Source organism: Heptranchias perlo, chromosome 8, assembly GCF_035084215.1.
Source record: "Heptranchias perlo isolate sHepPer1 chromosome 8, sHepPer1.hap1, whole genome shotgun sequence".
In the NCBI taxonomy this organism is placed as follows: Eukaryota; Metazoa; Chordata; class Chondrichthyes; order Hexanchiformes; family Hexanchidae; genus Heptranchias; species Heptranchias perlo.
This window is the reverse complement of record NC_090332.1, coordinates 28,263,339-28,281,667: the sequence shown is the minus strand read 5'-3', so window position 1 is coordinate 28,281,667 and position 18,329 is coordinate 28,263,339. Positions and strand designations below refer to the sequence as shown.

Sequence of the window (18,329 nt, the reverse complement as noted above, 5' to 3'; positions counted from 1 at the left end):
TAACAAAAATTAAGAATTTTGATGTTAATTTTTGAAAGTTTTATTTTTAAGAGATAGTAACACTCGAATGTAAAATTGCTAATGGGATTTACTATAAAAAAAACTCGAAGAAGTGGGTAAGACACTAGCCTTTACCTCTAGGTTCAAATTCAGTTCACACTAACTGAAAGAAGGACTCTTCTGCTGGCGCAGGACTGCAGCAAGAAAATAGTTTGAACAGTCTCAGCCCAGTTCAAAGTGGGTATAGGCCCCTAACCACAAAACTGCCCATAATTTAGCAGTTGGCAAACTTACTCTGGAGGCCACAGGGCAGCTGGTGTGGGAAACAGAAAAGTATCATAGTGGTAAAGTAGAAGGTGGTCTTCTGATGTTCAGGCTGTGGCACAAGTGGTCACCCTTCATGCTTGAGCCTAGCAAGTGACCTTGAAATGCATCACAACTGAGCCTGATTTCTGTTCTCACCAGACGTCCGCAAACATAGATTTTCCAGCAGTATCAGCGGATAACGATAAGGAGCAGGAAGCCTAAATGATGCTTTTCCCTACCTAGCTCAAATCTGAGGCCAACTTTAAGTGCTCCAACTGCTGCTCTGACTGAGATTAATAAAGTCCACATAGACTGGATTTCAAGCTGGGAATCTTATGGTCTGCATAGTTTAGTATTATACTGCCTTTACACACATTTTCAGAATTTTCTTGAGTAGGTAAGAAAATGTGCTTTAAATTCCTGTCCAAAACCAATTATAGATGTCCCAAGTATCTGATCAATCTTTATACATCTTGCTCACAAGACACACGTAAATCTACATGTTTCATGAACTACTGTTTTTTAAGATTTAAAATTCCACAGAAGTTCATCTGAAATAGCATTCACTGTGTAATTAATATTTGTGATATCTTTAAGCAGGAAGTTATATATTTGCTTAGGTCAATCCTCTTATTATTCCTTTATATCAATCTTGACCATTAAAAGTACTACTAGTAACAGTAGAAAACAAAATATTCTGAATTCTTCCAGAAAAAAATGGATCCCTTTTTTTCTTAAGATCATTGGTGGCCAAGTATAAGGGTATAGAAGTGCCTGAAGGGCCTTAGGAATTTTTGTATAAAGTAACAAATGAGAAATATCATTGATGAAATCCCAGCTTCAGATTCAGGCCTTCGGATGAAGCGCACCTTGTACTGCAAGCAGCTGCTCCTCTGTTGTCCAACGTGCATTGATTTTCTGAGTAGACTTTAAATAAAAATGGGGAAATAAAAGTCAGTTATACATCATAACTCTCCACCATCTACAAACAACGATTTACGTCTGGAATGAATATTTTTTTTTAAAAAAACAGTTGACCATGGGAACTTCAAAAAACCTGCAATGCATTTTCTCTGAACAAATTATTGTACAAGGTTTAAAAAAATCTGTAATAAGCAGGGAAATTGAACCAAATGGAGAAGGAATTGGACCCCGCAGCAACTGTTTTTCAGAACAGGGGCAAAAAGCATCAATTTCACGGTGCTCTTTCCACTCCCCAAGAGCGTCTGAAATGGGTCCAACCTCATATTGGGCCATAGTCCATCTTTACCACAATGTTGTTTGAAGAAAAGTATCTATTTTAAAAGCGAACACAGATTTCCCTCTGGTACTGGTTTGTTTTTATTAATATAGCTAGATAGAAAATTTTAGTACTATCACCAGCATCACAAGTCTCAAATCAATTTTTTCCCCTAAAAAAAAGCACGCTCTCCCAATAGCTCAGTGGGTAAATGCCTAGCATGCTGTAGCATTCAACAGAAAAGTCACAAGCTCGATCTTCATTTTCTTTGCCAAGTTAACTGATCTCAGCAGGATGACAATAGCAGTGCTAAAATTTCCCTCAATATCCCCAGTTAGGGAAATGGGGCCTAGAGGAGATGGGGAAATGCAAAAAAAGAGAAAAAGTAGTCAGGCAGAGCTGAATCTCCTGATTACTACCCAGTCACTCTAGCTGGTAAGTATACATATGTACCAGATCACCTGGGAAAGATTTAGCTGAACTGCGATGGGTCCCACGCTCGAATGCACCGCTGACACTCAAGTCCTGATTTTAACTCGGGACAGTAATCAGACGGACGGGGGCAGAGACGGACAACAAACCATCCGGATCTCGACAGCGAGGCCAGGGGGCTTTTAACCCCTGTGCTTAATCTGCAAGCCCCATCTGAAATCAGCGAGAATGGCAGGTGGCAGATGGGTGGGAGCTGAACGTCAGCTGCCATCTGGTACCAAAGGAATAGTCCTCGGGTATGTTGCAGGGAGTTTTGGGAGAGCCTCGCGATCGAGGAGTGGGGGAATCTGGGGTAACGGAGGCCTTAACTTTCCTTCTAAGGCACTCTTGCTCCTCCTGGCCCCACAAGCAAATCAAAACAAAAGTTTAAAAAACTTACATGTTTGGGCCTCTTCTGGCCCTAACTCTCCCAACCCCCCTAACCAGGTTAATTTGGCGGGAAAGCCACAACTATTTCCCCACTCAAGCCACCAATTAAAACAGTTGTCGGGTCTGATTTCGCCATTGCAGCCCGATCTGCATATTTGAAGAAGGACCCTGCTGGTTTTAGAAGAGCAGGTTAAAAATGGAAGGGTGCAGGACATCATCAAATAAGTCTCCCAGGTGATTAAAACTGCCTGATTTCAACTGGGCCGACAGGGTTAAACTTAGCCTCCAGTGTCTTGGCTTACATAGAAGGATTGACACTTGGATACAATACCTGTGCCTTAAACTCACTGCAATCCAATCATGAGTCACTACTTCAGAGGGGGAAAAAAGGCAGAGACTCACTAATAGACACTGTCCATGGTGGTTTCCTGGCACACATTGAAAACAAGCCATACAGGACATACATTCATTCTTTACAAAAAACAGAACTTAGATAACTCTGCAACAAAACCATCAGCATCCTGCAGCCAACGGCATTTATTCACCAGGTGCTTTAACAACAAACATTTCACATCAATGCCAAGTTTTTTTTCGGTGTGATATGGTTACATACCACATCTGGGTCCTCACAGAAGTTTCTGTTTGATGATTCTCTCTCTTGTACTTGTTCCCACATTTTAAAAAATGTTTGTTTTTTTGAAACTGGTCAACATCGGTAGACGGGTGTCAAATGTACCATTTTTGCACACTTAGTTGAAAGTATGCAAGGCTTACACTTCGAGACTTGACAAATGTGTTATAGGATAATCAAAAACCGATATCAAGCCTGCAAGAATGACAATGGGCTGCTTTGTACTGTAGTTCGTTATAGACTATGGCCTCAATTCTTCTGGTGACCTTCACTCTACTGTATATATTTATACATGTACATACCAATATAAAAAAAATCAGGTACATTTTTTCTGGTCATAACAGATTTAAAAATTGGACCATTTAATAGTAATAACGAAAGTAAAATCCATTCTGTCACAAACTAACAGAGGGACTACAAATATGCAGTGAGTGTGATTTGCTGTTGTTCAGATAGCATGATTTTCGCCATCCCCAGAATTTTATTTTATGTAAAATTGCAGTACTTGGGTAGCAAATTGCATTACACATAGCAAATGTAGCAAATGGCAAGATTTGTTGTAGGTTATTGCATAGTGCCAAAATACTTTCCCCACCCATGTGCAATGATGAAAGCTGAAATCTGAAATAAAAACAGGATAAGTCCTGGAAATCTGTAATAGAAATGCTGGAAATACACATGCAGCTAAGCCAGCATCTGAAAAAGGGTTAACATTTCAGAGGAAACCCTTCATCAGAACTAAAAGGATATCAGTGAAAATATTAACTTTCAGATGCTGATTGACCTGCTGGCTCTTTCCAGTTTAACACGCAGAACTGGTAAGTAAATATTTGTGTGGTATGATCAAAATCAACACCTAAAACATTGCTGTTCAGATATATATTTAATATCAGTATCTAAGGGACCTGTTACAGGCTCTAACACAATTTGGAGGCACTTATGTCCTTAAAGATTAATATTACTTGCAGGAGCATGGGAATATTTTCAAATACTGGCCCAGAAAGAGTACCTTAATGAATAATTCATTAAAAGAGATATTCCCATCAGTCAAAAGCTCCTGCTGGAGACTGCCATTTTTTGCCTCCTGAACAGTAAAGAACTTCTTGGATGACAGATCCCAATTTTGGCACAACAATCCTAGTAAATAAAAATATCGTCCAAGACTAAAGAAAGCTGATGTCCTCCTTGTTTATTCCTCTCCCTTTGGCTCAACAGCAAGTAGCTAAGAGACAGAATCCAAAAGGGAGATCCAAAATGCCAGGCTGCTATTTAAAGGGCTTAAATGAAAATATACCTTCTCAAGAAGCCAACACCCAAAACAAATATTAATATATATCACATGCATGCTTTTGGAGGAAAAGCACGTTGAAAGTACCTCCTAACCCCTTTCAAATAATGTAAGGAATCTTACACCACCAGGTTATAGTCCAACAGTTCTATTTGAAAATCACAAGCTTTCGGAGGCTTTCTCCTTCACCTGACGAAGGAGAAAGCCTCCGAAAGCTTGTGATTTTCAAATAGAACTGTTGGACTATAACCTGGTGTTGTAAGATTCCTTACATTTGTCCACCCCAGTCCATCACCGGCATCTCCACATCATGCCTTTCAAATAATGTTCCCCTTTACCCGACTCATTTTTCTGACCGCAACTGCATTACATCTTTGCAAAACACTCCCACTCAATTTATACAGCAATGAATGCATGATAATCAACAAAACATGCTGCAGAAACCTGCTTGTAATATTCTAGAAAGTCACACAATCTAGTATTTTGTATCTTAATTATGTCATAACCCAGGCTACAAGCTGCTCCACTTTTAAAATAAAGTGTCTGATCAATATATGAATTGTATATATTACTGGTACTAAATTTCTGATAGGAAGAACAGGATGCATTTTTTGATGGGCACAGTTCTCATACAAAACACTTAACACTCTCGTAATAAATTCTCCATATACAGCTTCATGGCTGCATGAAAAAAAGCATACAAAAGGATTTAGCACAAACACATTAAATGTTTGTCCTAGAACAACAGCAATTGGAAAATGCACAAGCTGCTCCGCTTCTGTTATTTTCTGTTAGCTGCTGTACACCACCAGGAGTCCAGTATCTTGCACCCTTGTGTCTAGTGGTGTTCCCTATCAGCCATTAAGGACAATTACTAAACATACAATCAGATCATATTAGTAACCAGTTCACAAAAAGGTGAATAGAGATATTCTATTTCAGTATCACATATGGCTAATGGATTGCCTTATCATAGAATCATAGAAAATTTACGGCACAGGAGGCCATTCGGCCCATCGTGTCCGCGCTGGCCAAAAACGAGCCACCCAGCCTAATCCCACTTTCCAGCACTTGGTCCGTAGCCTTGTCGATCACGGCACTTCAGGTGCACATCCAGGTACTTTTTAAATGAGTTGAGGGTGTCTGCCTCTACCACCCTTTCAGGCAGTGAGTTCCAGATCCCCACCACCATCTGGGTGAAAAAAGTTTTTCCTCAGCTTCCCTCTAATCCTTCTACCAATCACTTTAAATCTATGCCCCCTGGTCACTGACCTCTCTGCTAAGGGAAATAGGTCCTTCCTATCCACTCTATCTAGGCCTCTCATAATTTTGTACACCTCAATTAAATTATCCCTCAGCCTCCTCTGTTTCAAAGAGAACAACCCTAGCCTATCCAATCTTTCCTCATAGCTAAAATTCTCCAGTCCTAACATTCTCGTAAATCTCCTCTGTACCCTCTCTAGTGCAATTCTATCCTTCCAGTAATGTGGTGACCAGAACTGTACACAGTACTTAAGCTGTGGCCTAACCGGTGATTTATACAGTTCCAGCATAACCTCCCTGCTCTTATATTCTATGCCTCGGCTAATAAAGGAAAGTATTCCATATGCCTTCTTAACCACTTTATCTACCTGTCCTGCTACCTTCAGGGATCTGTGGACATGCACTCCAAGGTGGACATGCACTGCCTCTACACTTTTCAGTATCCTCCCATTTATTGTGTACTCCCTTGCCTTGTTTGCCCTCCCCAAATGGTGCATGCATCTGTCAGCTACCTAATAAACTTTGCTTAGTCACACTGAATAAGTTGTTATAGTTAAAACTATGTGGCTAAAGTGCAATTTACTTTAAGAGACCCTTTACTTTGGTTCAAACAATAGAACCAAATTAGAAACCTAATGATAGCAATTTTGGTGAAAAGCAAGTTCTCCCGTCCCCTTTCCTTCCCAAGGTTATCAGCAGCCCTCTGGTACTTCACCCATGCCCCCATTCTTCATGTGAACCACAGCAGATTATTTTATTGTGTGAGGGGGGAAAACAGTTGAGCCCGATCCTGTTCTCACCTGAAGTCCACACACACACACGTGCACGCACAGTCTTTTTAGCCAAGATCACCATTTTGCAATCAGGACCAGGAATTCTGCATGATCTCTTCTTCCTGCCAAGCGCAGGGGCACTGAGACCAATTGTTGCACCTCTACTAAAATCAGTTCTCAGCACAGTCTGGAGATTGAACATGGAAGATTCCTGAGTACCACAAGGGGGAGTATGCTTACCACTAAGTCATTAGGGGAAGAAGCAAGACATTTGATCAAAAGCTGACTTGCTGTGAAGAGGAAAAGTAGTTTTAGTCTTTTAATATCCTCATGAGTTGTATTAGCTGATATAATCAGGCCACAATAAATTCTAGCACCTTCCACACTGGTAAGTCATAGCAATTAAGATAAAGCAAAAAATTAACACACTCTCTCTGGTGTACCAATTATACCTTCACAGCCAATTTAAAATCCTCTAAGTCTAACAGAGTTACTCCCCCATAAGTGTAACTTTAGCTGCTTTTAAAAAAAATAGCAACCATAAATTTGGAATGTATGTTATACACTAGTGAGATGCATTTGGTTTAAAAGTCATATAAAATAAAAGATAGTTAACGGTTCAGATATAACGGAGCTGCTTTCTGTGTTGGTTTCTTGCTGCATGCGCAGTTCAAAAAGGAAGACTTGCATTTGTACACAGGGTGTGATGGACCAGGAATGGGAGGAGGCTAGTAATGTTAGTTCTCCACCCATCTGTGGTTGATGCTTATTTCTAATAGGCATGGGGCGGGTACAGGAAGCTCCTGCCTGAGATAGATGGGAGCTTTATTAAAATATTCAAATGACACAGGAGAAACATCATCAACACCTCAGTGGCACTGCATGTAAGCAAGCATGCAAAGGTGACTTAAGCCAATATAGCCTTCTTGGTCACACCCAAGATGCCACCTTCTATATCTATAAGCATTGGCAAAGCCATTGAGAATGTCATCACAGGCTCAGGGACAGAGATGCGCAGCTGTGTCATCAGCTGCAAAAACAGTGAAGCTAACATACAGCATTTGTCTAGCATATCCAGTGACCGTAACAGTCAGCAATGGCCTCCAGTTTGCCTACACCTCCTTCCAGGCTTGCTGCAATGCTAATCTATAGGGATAAGTGGCAAAATAGGACCATCCTTCTCAAAATCACCTCGTGCAGCACCACCTCTACTCTTGCAGTCATTAAACAAGAGTTCCGATGTTGGGCTGCTCCATTACTTGCCTGCCAACTAATGCTTGAACACTGAGTTTCTTGTATTTTCATTTCTGCCCATCACTTCTTAGCACTCTTTCCTCCCCCCCACCCCCCTTAACTTTAGCAAAACCTTCTAACAGGTTGGAATGCTTTTTGAACCTTTCTACAGCTGCAAGGATTTCTGTCCTCCTGTTCTGGCTCTTTTTAATTGTCCACATCTCTTTAATTTTCATCTGCACACAATCTTCTGGTCCGACTACTAGACATCCCCCCTGCAATCGTCCAAATCTGCATTTGGGCAAAACAATAAATCCCGTGTGATAGACGGTATTTATCCCATAGTGCTAGAGGAGACTGCTCCACTATTCCAATGTTCTCCTGGCCAGCCTCCCACCTTGCACCCTCCGTAAACTTGAGCTCACCCAAAACTCTGCTGCCCGTATCCTAACTCGCACCAAGTCCCGTTCATCCATCACCCCTGTGCTCGCTGACCTATATTAGCTCCCGGTCTGGTAACACCTCGATTTTAAAATTATCATTCTTGTTTTCAAATCATTCCATTACCTCGTCCCTCCCTGTCTCTGTAACCTTCTCCAGCCCTACAACCCTCAGCGATCTCTGCATTCCTCCAATTCTGGCCTCTTGCCCATTTCTGATTTTCTCCACTATTGGCAGCCATTCCTTCAGCTGCCTAGGTCTTAAGCTCTGGAATTCCCTTCCTAAACTTCTCTGCCTCACTACCTCCCTTTCCTCCTTTAAGTCGCTCCTTAAAACCTACCTCTTTGGCCAAGCTTTTGGTCACCTGTCCTAATATCTCCTTATTAGCAAGAGTCTCGGTGTCAAGTTTTGTTTGATAATCACTCCTGTGAAACACCTGGGACGTTTTACTAAGTTAAAGGCACTGTATAAATGCAAGATGTTGCAGGGAGGAGATTTCTGAGGTATTACCAATCATTATGAAGGAGTCACTGGACACTGGGGAGAATGCAGTAGATTAGGAACAGGTTATCATGGTTCCCATATTCAAAAGGGGCAACAAATCAGTTCCAGACAAGTACAGGCACATTAATGTTACCTCAATTCTGTGTAAAATAATGGAATGGATTATCTGGTGTAAACTTGAAGATTACTTGTACAATAATAACTTAATTAACAGCAGTCAACTTGGATTCAGGAAAATCCTGCCTGACCAACTTTCTTGACTTCTTTGAGGAAGTAACATTCCAAATAAACTGCGGGAAGCCATAAAATGTGGTGTATCTAGATTTCTTAAAGGCATTTGACAAAATTACGCTATTAGTTAAGCTCAAAGATAACTTGGGGTAAATATTGGGCATGGATAAGAAATTAGCTGAAGGGTAGAAATTATTAGGTACTTGTCAAAGTGATGTTGGGGTGGGGGGAGGGAAGTACTGAGTGGAGTGCCCCATGGATCGATGCTGGGGCTAATAAGATTTCTAATTTACATCAATTATTTGGACTCAGAAGCCCAATGTAAATTGGTTAAATTTATAGATCATACCAAGTTAGGAGGATCAGTGAAATCAGCTCATAAATTACAGAATGAGCTGGACAAAATATGTAAGTTGGCAAAACAAATTACATCGAAACTACAGCTTAGAAACAGGCCATTCGGCCCAAATGCTTCACGCCAGCGTTTATGCTCCAGACGAGCCGCCTCCCTCCCTACTTCATCTAACCCTATCAGGATGCAGTTTTATTCCTTTCTCCCTCATGTGCTTATCTAGCTTCCCCTTAAATGCATCTATGCTATTTGCCTCGACTATTCCTTGTGGTAGCACATTCTACATTCTTACCACTCTTTGGGTAAAGAAGTTTCTCCTGAATTCCCTATTCGATTTATTAGCGACTATTTTATATTTATGACCTCTAGTTTTGGACTCCCCCCAAGAGGAAACATTTTCTCTACGTCTACCCTATCATTATCTTAAAGACCTCTCTCAGGTCACCTCTCAGCCATCTCTTTTCTAGAGAAAACAGCCCCAGCTTTTTTTGATAAGAATATCCTCTCAGTTCTGGTATCTTCCTTGTGAATCTTTTTTGCACCCTCTCCAATGCCTCTACATCCTTTCTATAATATGGAGACCAGAACTGTGCACAATACTCCAAGTGTGGTTTAACCAAGTTTAACATAACTTCTTTGCTTTTCAATTCTATCCTAGAAATGAACCCTAATGCTTGATTTGTCTTTTTTACGGTACTTTTAGTGACATGTGTATCTGTACCCCTAGGTCCCTTTGCTCCTCTATCTCATTTAGACTCTTATTATCCAAGTTGTATGTGGCCTCCTTATTCTTCCTACAAAAATGCACCACCTCACTTATCTATATTGAAATTCATTTGCCAATTACATGCTCACTCTGCAAGTTTATTAATGGCAGATGAAGCTTAACAGAGACAAATGTAAAGTACTACATACAGGAAGGAAAATGGACAACACATGGCCTCCATGAATGGTGTTGAAACATCTAACAATAAAACTGAAATAGACCTAGGAGTCTTAGTAGACTTGCACTCAAAATGTCCTGGAGGAGCAATCAGCAAGCTAACAGAATGTTGAACTATACAGCCAAAACAGTAGACTATAACTCAGAGTAAATCATGATGAAAATATACAGTGCTCTGGTCAAACCCAACCTTGAATACTGAGCCTAGTTCTGGTCAATGAGACAGAAGAGAGACATTCAACCACTGGAGCTGTGCAGAGAAGAGCGACAAGGCTAATCCTCAGCTTTAGAAGTCTCAGTTATGAGACTGGTGAAACTTGAGCTTTTTAGTCCTGACAGGGCATGTCTGAGAGGTGATCTTATAAAAATATACAAGACTGTTAAAAGTACGGATAAAGGTAAATTTGGAAAATTACTTGAGAATAGAACAAGGAATTACAGGTTTAATCTAGTGGAAGGCAAATTTAGAACTAATATCAGGAAGTACTTCTTCACACAAAGAGTGATCAACACACAGAATGGACTTCCAGATACAATAATCAAAGCAAAAACCCTGGGGTTATAAGAACCAACTGGATGTTGCAATGAGGGGATTTTAGAGTCTTTCTGGATGGATGAGCTGAGATGGAACAAATGGCCTCCCCCAACCATAATTATCATGATCTTATGAATAATTTTTCAAATGGTCCATCCCTAGAAAATTGAGTGCTATTGACACATTACCATTCTGGCAAGATTTGCATCAGGTTTCAGCCATTTAGATTTAACTTACACCAGCACATAAAATTCAGCCCCAAAAGTGTAAACCCTCAAATTTTCTTATAGCCTTTTAACTTTCCTCCTGATCATCTATTAATTTGTAGATCCTGTGGACAAGTATTTTACTGAAGAAATTAAACAGTTTCAACTTAATCTGCTACACTCTAAACACTCCCTATAATCAAAAAAGAATTCTGTTGTATAATGCCACTTAACAGTATTTTTGAGTATTTCTGACCCAAGTTATACGCGAGAAAATGAAATCACATTATTGCTAATCCTCTTACTGACTTGTTTAGTCAAACATTTTCAGTGCATTCCCATACTAAGTCAGGAAATGTAGAGGTAAATTACAGGTGCACTGCTACCAACAATCCACAACAATGATTGAAGTTAGAATATTTTTTGCTCTTTCAACTTGTTATTTCTGCTAAAATGTTTATTTTACATGCTGCCCACAAAAAAAGTTATTCTGAACTTCTGTAAAATTACCAAGCACCTTTTTATTATAATTTTTTTTTTAAATCGGCTCTGTAGTCTCAGGCACATTTGAGTCCTAATTTGGTACCAAAATAAAATATTATCATGCTTGTTGCACTCTAAGACGACAATTTCAACATTCAAATGATTTCCACACAGAGCTTGGCCAATTATTAACAGCTGCGTGTAAATAGAAGATGCCTCCAGAAAGCAAGAGCCCACAGTCCAATTGACAGTTTACATACATATAAAAAGATTACCATTGTAAGATTTAAATGTCTATTGGGCTGTTGACTAACCCTGTCTGCAAAAAGACAGACACTATTTCTTTCTTGTCTAATTTTTGAAATATTCAGTTCTGGTTTCCCCAGGTCTAAACTGCACACACTTAATTCTCAAAAATGACAAAGGGAGAATTGAATGGAGGGTTGTCTTATAAAATTTATATTGCTGCAAATGCAGACATACCTCAGGTGTGAACACAGATGTGGATTGCACCAGCACACATACAAAAGTGTTGTTAAAAAAAAAATCTTGCAAAAATGTCGGTGCACGATGGGAAATGCCATTGTGTTCACTGTGGATGCATCGATGTACTTATTTGTGCCAAGTGAGTCATTTCTTGATGCAGAATTCCACTTTTGCCACAGGTCTCCAGATCTGTTTAGTTTTACAGGTAGTCAATGAAGAGGAATATTTTCATATAATGTATAAAACTACAGACCTAAAACTGCACACACAACAAGACAGAGAATTACATTGGTTGCGAAATTATAAGCACCATATTATTTACCTCAGGTGGTCTGAATTCTTCTATGCCTCCTTCTAATTTCTGCTTCAGTGCACTGTTAACTTGCTTGGCATTTTGTACCTGGGAAACCATTTCAAAATTAGACTTTTTCCTATCTTTTTGTAATCAATTTTGAAATTAACATTGCTCCTTTAGGCAGCATAATTTTTCTCTATAGGTTAGTAAAATTAATTTAAGCAATTTATAAAATGTAACTATAATAACCAGACTACAAATTTTCAAATCTCAGATGTCAGATCAAAAAGCAGCTGCAGGAAGGGGAGAAGTAAAAGCTTTAACTTCTGATGAAATCCATACTAAAGACTGGCCTAGGGTGGGGGTGACAAGCTGTTGTTTCATTTATGCTCAGAGGTATACCTGTATGCAAAATCGCAAGCAAATTTATTTTTAAGGTGGCAACATGAATCAAAACCAGGACATCAAGTATATCCCAAAACTGCTCATCAAATCACCAGGATAAAGTCAACAAAATTAGGACAGTCACATAAACCTGGATATCTGGCCAAATTACACTATAAATGGGCCTAGTGACTTATTGTGATAGAATATTTAAAACACAAAATATCTTTACAAGAGTTCCTTCAATTTGCAAAGATTTTTTTTTTTAAAGTGAAAAATAAGATTTTTTTTAGATCCTAGCAACAGAATTGCAAAAATGTACCGTGTATCCTCGTTCCTCTGATTAAAGTGTCGCTGCTTTCACGCTTCCCCCATCCCTCTACTGTTTGCAAGAAGAATAAAAACATGACCAATAACTAAATAAATGGCCGAAGCTTTCCGCTTGGGTACTCACCAGCCTGCGATTTCGCCTCATTTATTTTCATGGAGAGGAAAATTGCAGGCTGGCGAACACACTAATTGAAAACTTCAGCCATACACACAATACTAACCTTGGGTGTGCAACTAACTGAAATTGCCACAAGCATTTGGGAATCTTAGTTTAGCAGTGTGCTGGCATTAGAAATCCTTTGGCAGGATAGAAAACCAGTCAGGTCCATATCTGAGGATTGGAGGATCAGAGGATCCCTGTCAATTTATCTTCCCCCTCTTCTCACCTCACAATGACACTGCGTGGTCAAGAGCTATGAAAAATACAATTATCTGTTGCAGAGGAATTCAAATGGCAGTAGTCTGGATCCTCATCACAATCTAAACCTCACTCCTCATAAACTACTGGATTATCTTTAAGAGGAATCTCTTTAAAACTATAACAGATAAATCTAGAGGTACAGATATACATATCTTTAAAGCTGGGGCGGGGGGGGGGGGGGGTGGGGAAGTCATAAAAAAGGTCAAGATTCTGGATTTTATATATAGAGCACTGAATACAAAAGGAGATAAGAATCTGGATTTTTCTGTGCCGTTTCTGGGAGTCCCATTATAGCAATGGTATTGAAGCCATGGAAAAGGTCCAATCTCGACTTATGAGGACGATACTAGGGATCAGAGCATTATAGTTATGACGAGACACTTGAAAAGCTACAGCCCTGAATTTACACCATGTAATATGCATGAATGCTCAATGCATTCTTCTGAAATTGTTCTGTTATTTTAGTAGAGGAGTTAACTCTTTTAAACTAAAGGAGTTAATGCCTCAGCAAAAATAGTACAAATAGGAATTTCAGACAAATGCATTAAGTGCTCATCCATTATTATCCCACGACATAACTTCAGGGCTCACGACTTTATTCACTACAGCAGAGGACGTGGAAGGGAATTTAACAGATGTGTTCAAAGTTTTGTAAGATTTTGGGAGGGTAAATAAAGATTATTTCCACTAGTCATTGAATCAGTATCAGGGTGCATAAATTTAGGATTAGTAGCAAAAGCCTGAAAGGGGTGGTTGGAAGAAATTTTTATTTCTAATAAGAGTTATTAGAGTATGGAATATGTTACCTCAAGTAGCTATTGAAGGCAAGTCAAAGAAAGTATTTAAGAGGGAAGTAGATTTTTTTTTGAGTCGGCCAGATATCTGAGATGTGTGGAAACCTATCACTACTTTTAACAGTTTTTGAACTATGCTACCAAGTGATCTACACGTGTAGAATTTGTTTACCCTATACAAAGTGCATATACACTCCCCCATACTCAACTTAAGCAAGTTCAGAGAGCTTGAATAAGGGTTGGCAGAGCCAAGGCTTAAGGACCCCAAGTATGCCGACAGTTACTGCTGGAGTTTAGAACCAAAGCCATCGCCTTCAACCTCACCACAAACTCTATTCCCTTGACACCAACTACATGTCCATCCCCGGCCACCAACTTGGGCTGAGCAGCCTGTTCGCAACCTTGGCATTCTGTTCGACCCCATTAAAACTCTCAGACAACTTTCATTGCCTCCAGATTCGATTACGCCAATCCTCTCCTTGCTGACCTCCCATTCTTCACATCTCAGCTCATCTAAAATTCTGCTGTTGTATCCCATCCCTCACCAAGTCCCTCTCATCCATTAGACCTCTGTCTTTGCCGACATTCCTGGCTCCCGGTCTTCTAACACCTCAAAATGAATACTCTTGTAGCGTTTTTAAATCTCCTATGGCCTCGGCCGACTCGATCTGTAACCTCCTCCAGCCCTACAAAACCACCACCCCCCAACCCCCCCAAACTCTGTTCCTTTAACTGCGAGTACTTGTGCACGTCCTCCCTCCCTTGATCCTATCTCTGGCGGCTGTACCTTCAGCTGCCTAGCTCCCACTCGGGAACTCCTGCCTTGCCACCACCCCGTCTTCTTAAAACCCACTTCTTTGACCAAGTTTTTGGTCACCCATCCTAATCTCTTTTTTGTCTCAGCGTCCATTTACCTCATGCCTTTGTTAAGTGCCTTGCAATGTTTTTCTGTGTTAAAGGTGTATAAATGCAAGTTGTTGTAAAATCATGCAACATACCAGCACAGACCACTGGTAAGTTTCATGCTGTTTGTCCATTAGGGCAGTGACTTGCAGAATTACCTGGAGACAAGTGGGAAGAATCTTAGCTCCCAGTGACAGGTCTACCCTTCCAGGTTCCATTAATGAGCCAGACTGGCTGGTCAATCATCAACACTGTCCTGGGAAACTGCATATCTGCATGGTTAAGGTATTGGATTACTGAGTGTGCCACAGAGAGTTGATGTTATTCTGAATTTCTATCATCAGGCATACCATCTTTAACTTCAAGGAGACCCTGCTTACTTCCCACACCCCCCTTTCTTGGAATAGCTTAAAGAAGAAGTGGAAAATATTAATAGATATGAGGAAAGAGCAGGGAAATGGAACTGCAATACCTAGCTCCAAATGGAGCAAGTAATGTCACGGGTATAATAAACCTAAGAACCTCATTCTACACTAAGAAATAATAGGGCCGATTTTAACCCCTCCCGCCCGGCAGAAACCAGACAGGCAGGTAGGTAGGTAGGTAAAAAGACCCATGCGACTTACATACACTATTCCCGCTGCCTTCACATGGTTTGCTCTCTTAATCTGCTCTCCTGAGCAGGCGAGAGGAACACCTGCCAGAAGGTTGGGGAGTCCTTCTTTAGTAATGCAGATCAGGCTCCGATAATGTAATCGGAGCCCCAACTGTAATTTTAACCGGAGGCCTCTGCAGAGAAGCCACTGTGGTGTCCCCACCAGGCCAACCTGGCAGAAAGTCAAGCCAGAGCCAGAAAAGGCAAGATGATTTTATTTATTTTTTGGCCAGGAGGAGCAGGACTGAAGAAATAAAGGATAAACATTTTAACCAGAATGTCTTAAGTAAAGATTTTAATATTTTCTTAAATTTAATCAAACTTTGCAGGTCCAACATCAGAGCCAATTTGACAGGCTGTATTACTACTTTCAGCTTCATCTCCTCCATAATGTAATGCATACATCAAGATATTGCAAAGAATGGAACAAAACTATGACGTACAGATGGTCATCTTAGTGTAATCACATCAACCTAAATAAAATCAAAAGTTGCTAAGTTAGGCTAAAGAATGCACCTTGCAATTATTGCATCCTCTCATTATGTAGAAGAAACTACAAGCAGTCAATGGAAGCAGGGCCCCTTACAGTAAAGGGCTGCATCAACAGAGTTTGAATAGCCTGCTCCCTCATACATCATGTCCTATAGAAGAGATTGTTTTGACATATAACCTCCAACTTTTGTTAAAGTTTGACCAAAGTTCGTCAAAAACGGGTGTTACATTAGTTCCATAAACGTCTCTGTAAAACTTTGATTCAAAATGATTTCTAAATTATTTTGATATCACTCCTACAATACAATAGTGAAAACTGTGAATATATGCACTATTTAAAAAGTCTGAGTACTCTGCATACTAGTCACTTCCTCTAGTCTATATCCTTTTGTAAAATTTAACCTAGCAAAATTAAATCAAGTTCTTCTGTCATTTTCACTGCATCCTCAATCCCTCCGGTGTCAGCCTTGGCTCAGTAGTAGCTCTTTTAACGGATATATTTGTAAAATGCCTCACTGTTCCTTTTGATGTTCTTTGAAATTTTTCCCTCAAGCTCCCTCTTCGCTTTCCTTGTCCCACTCTTAACCTCTTATTTTCTCATTCTTTTTAGTTTTTTCCTTATTATTCTTATAGGCCCTTTTCTTCAATTTCAATTGGTTTCTAACCTCTTTATCTATCCACGGCATCCTAAAACTACTAGTAATTTCCTTTTTTAACTGAATATATTTAAAAACATTCCACTGTTGCTATACAGTCCTGTGTGCTAATTTCTCCTTCCATCTACCTCAGCTAGCTTATCCTCACCTTTCTAAAATTTGCCTCAATCCAATCTGGAGTACTAGCTTTTGTACTTACTTTATCTCTTTCCAGTTGGATCTTAAACTGTATCATAATGTCATCACTAGTCGTAATGTGCTCACCCACATTTAGCTCATCAATGTGATCTATTTCATTACTCATAACCAGATCTAGCAACTCCTCCACTCTTGTAGGTCTACTAACATACTGCTTGAGGAAGAAGTCCTGAGGATGTGAAAGGCACTATGTAAATGCAATTACTCTCTCATTTGCACCCATTAAAAGGAGGTATCTGATTGAAAGAAAAAAGCTTTCATGACCTCATGACATCCCAAAGTGCTTCATAGCCAATGAACTACTTTTAAAGTGTAGTCACTGTTGCTATGTAGGAAAACATGGCAGCCAATTTGTGCACAGCAAGATCTCACAAACAGCAAGCAAATAAATGTCCAATTAATCTGTTTTGGTGGTGCTGATTGAGGTATAAATTGTGGCCAAGACATTGGGATAGCTCCCCTGCTCTTCTTTAAGTAGTGCCATAGGATCTTTAACATCCATCTGAACAGGCAGATGTGGCCTTGCCTTAAAGTCTCACCTGAAATATGGCACCTCCACCAATGCAGTCTTCCTTCAGTACTGCACTGAAGAGTCAGCCTAGATTATGTGCTCAAGACCCTAGAGTGGGGCTTGAACTCATGATCGTCAAGAGCACTACAAATTGACCAAGCTGATTAGAAAGCAAAGATACTTAAAATGCAAAGCAAAAAAAAAACCTGGTGCTGAACCTTTAATTTAAACATTTGTTCAAGTATGAATTAACACTTGCTGGATTAATTGTATAAAGTCCATCTTTATTTAGCAGTGTTAAGATTATAGCTTTTGTTATGAAAATTATTCTGTAATTCAGATTACTTTTACACATGGTATACAAGACGGTATACAAGAAACAAAATTTACTTCTTGGGAGTTTTAGAACTACACTACAGGTATCCAAATACCTGGCGCTTCAATGAGATTAGTTCCATATCAAGCTGTCTAAGAATGGTACTTGCTGCATTTGGGCTGCAGGACATGGCTCCCACATCTTCTTGGCTAAGATACATTCCTTTTGGTGGTCGACACTTGGACCGAAGGGGGTGGTGACGATGCTGCAAACTTGGATGCTCACGTCTGACTGAACCAACTCTGCTGACCTGCACCGGTGGATCAGGATTACCCTAACAAAAAAGGGCACATCAGAATACAGGCAGGTGTATTTTAAGAGATGAAAAACACATTACTTAAAAAGAAAAGCAAAATATTATGGTAATATAAAGGAAATAGGATTACATTTAACCAGTCTTTAAATTTTTAGAATCGAGCTGCTGAATACATCCCCTAGTGATGTCATCAACACTGAATTTTGATGACATTGCTAGGAGAAATTGCCTAAATAACAGTCATAGCACTTCAAAAGTAATTCACTGTGTGAAATGGTTTCA

The 18,329-nt window shown here is 39.8% G+C and overlaps 1 protein-coding gene across 2 annotated transcripts in view; it reads right to left on the bottom strand.

Moving 5' to 3' along the window:
• Positions 1-18,329, bottom strand: part of LOC137324505 (REST corepressor 3-like) — a 67,586-nt gene that overhangs the window by 13,487 nt on the left and 35,770 nt on the right. The window contains exons 8-10 of one of the 2 annotated variants that reach the window (XM_067988861.1): positions 17,847-18,065; positions 12,099-12,176; positions 1,176-1,233 (exon numbers count right to left, since the gene is read on the bottom strand). In XM_067988861.1, coding sequence (XP_067844962.1) covers positions 1,176-1,233; positions 12,099-12,176; positions 17,847-18,065 — 355 coding nt within the window. The remainder of the gene's footprint in view (positions 1-1,175; positions 1,234-12,098; positions 12,177-17,846; positions 18,066-18,329) is intronic. The other variant, XM_067988862.1, reaches the window with a different exon arrangement.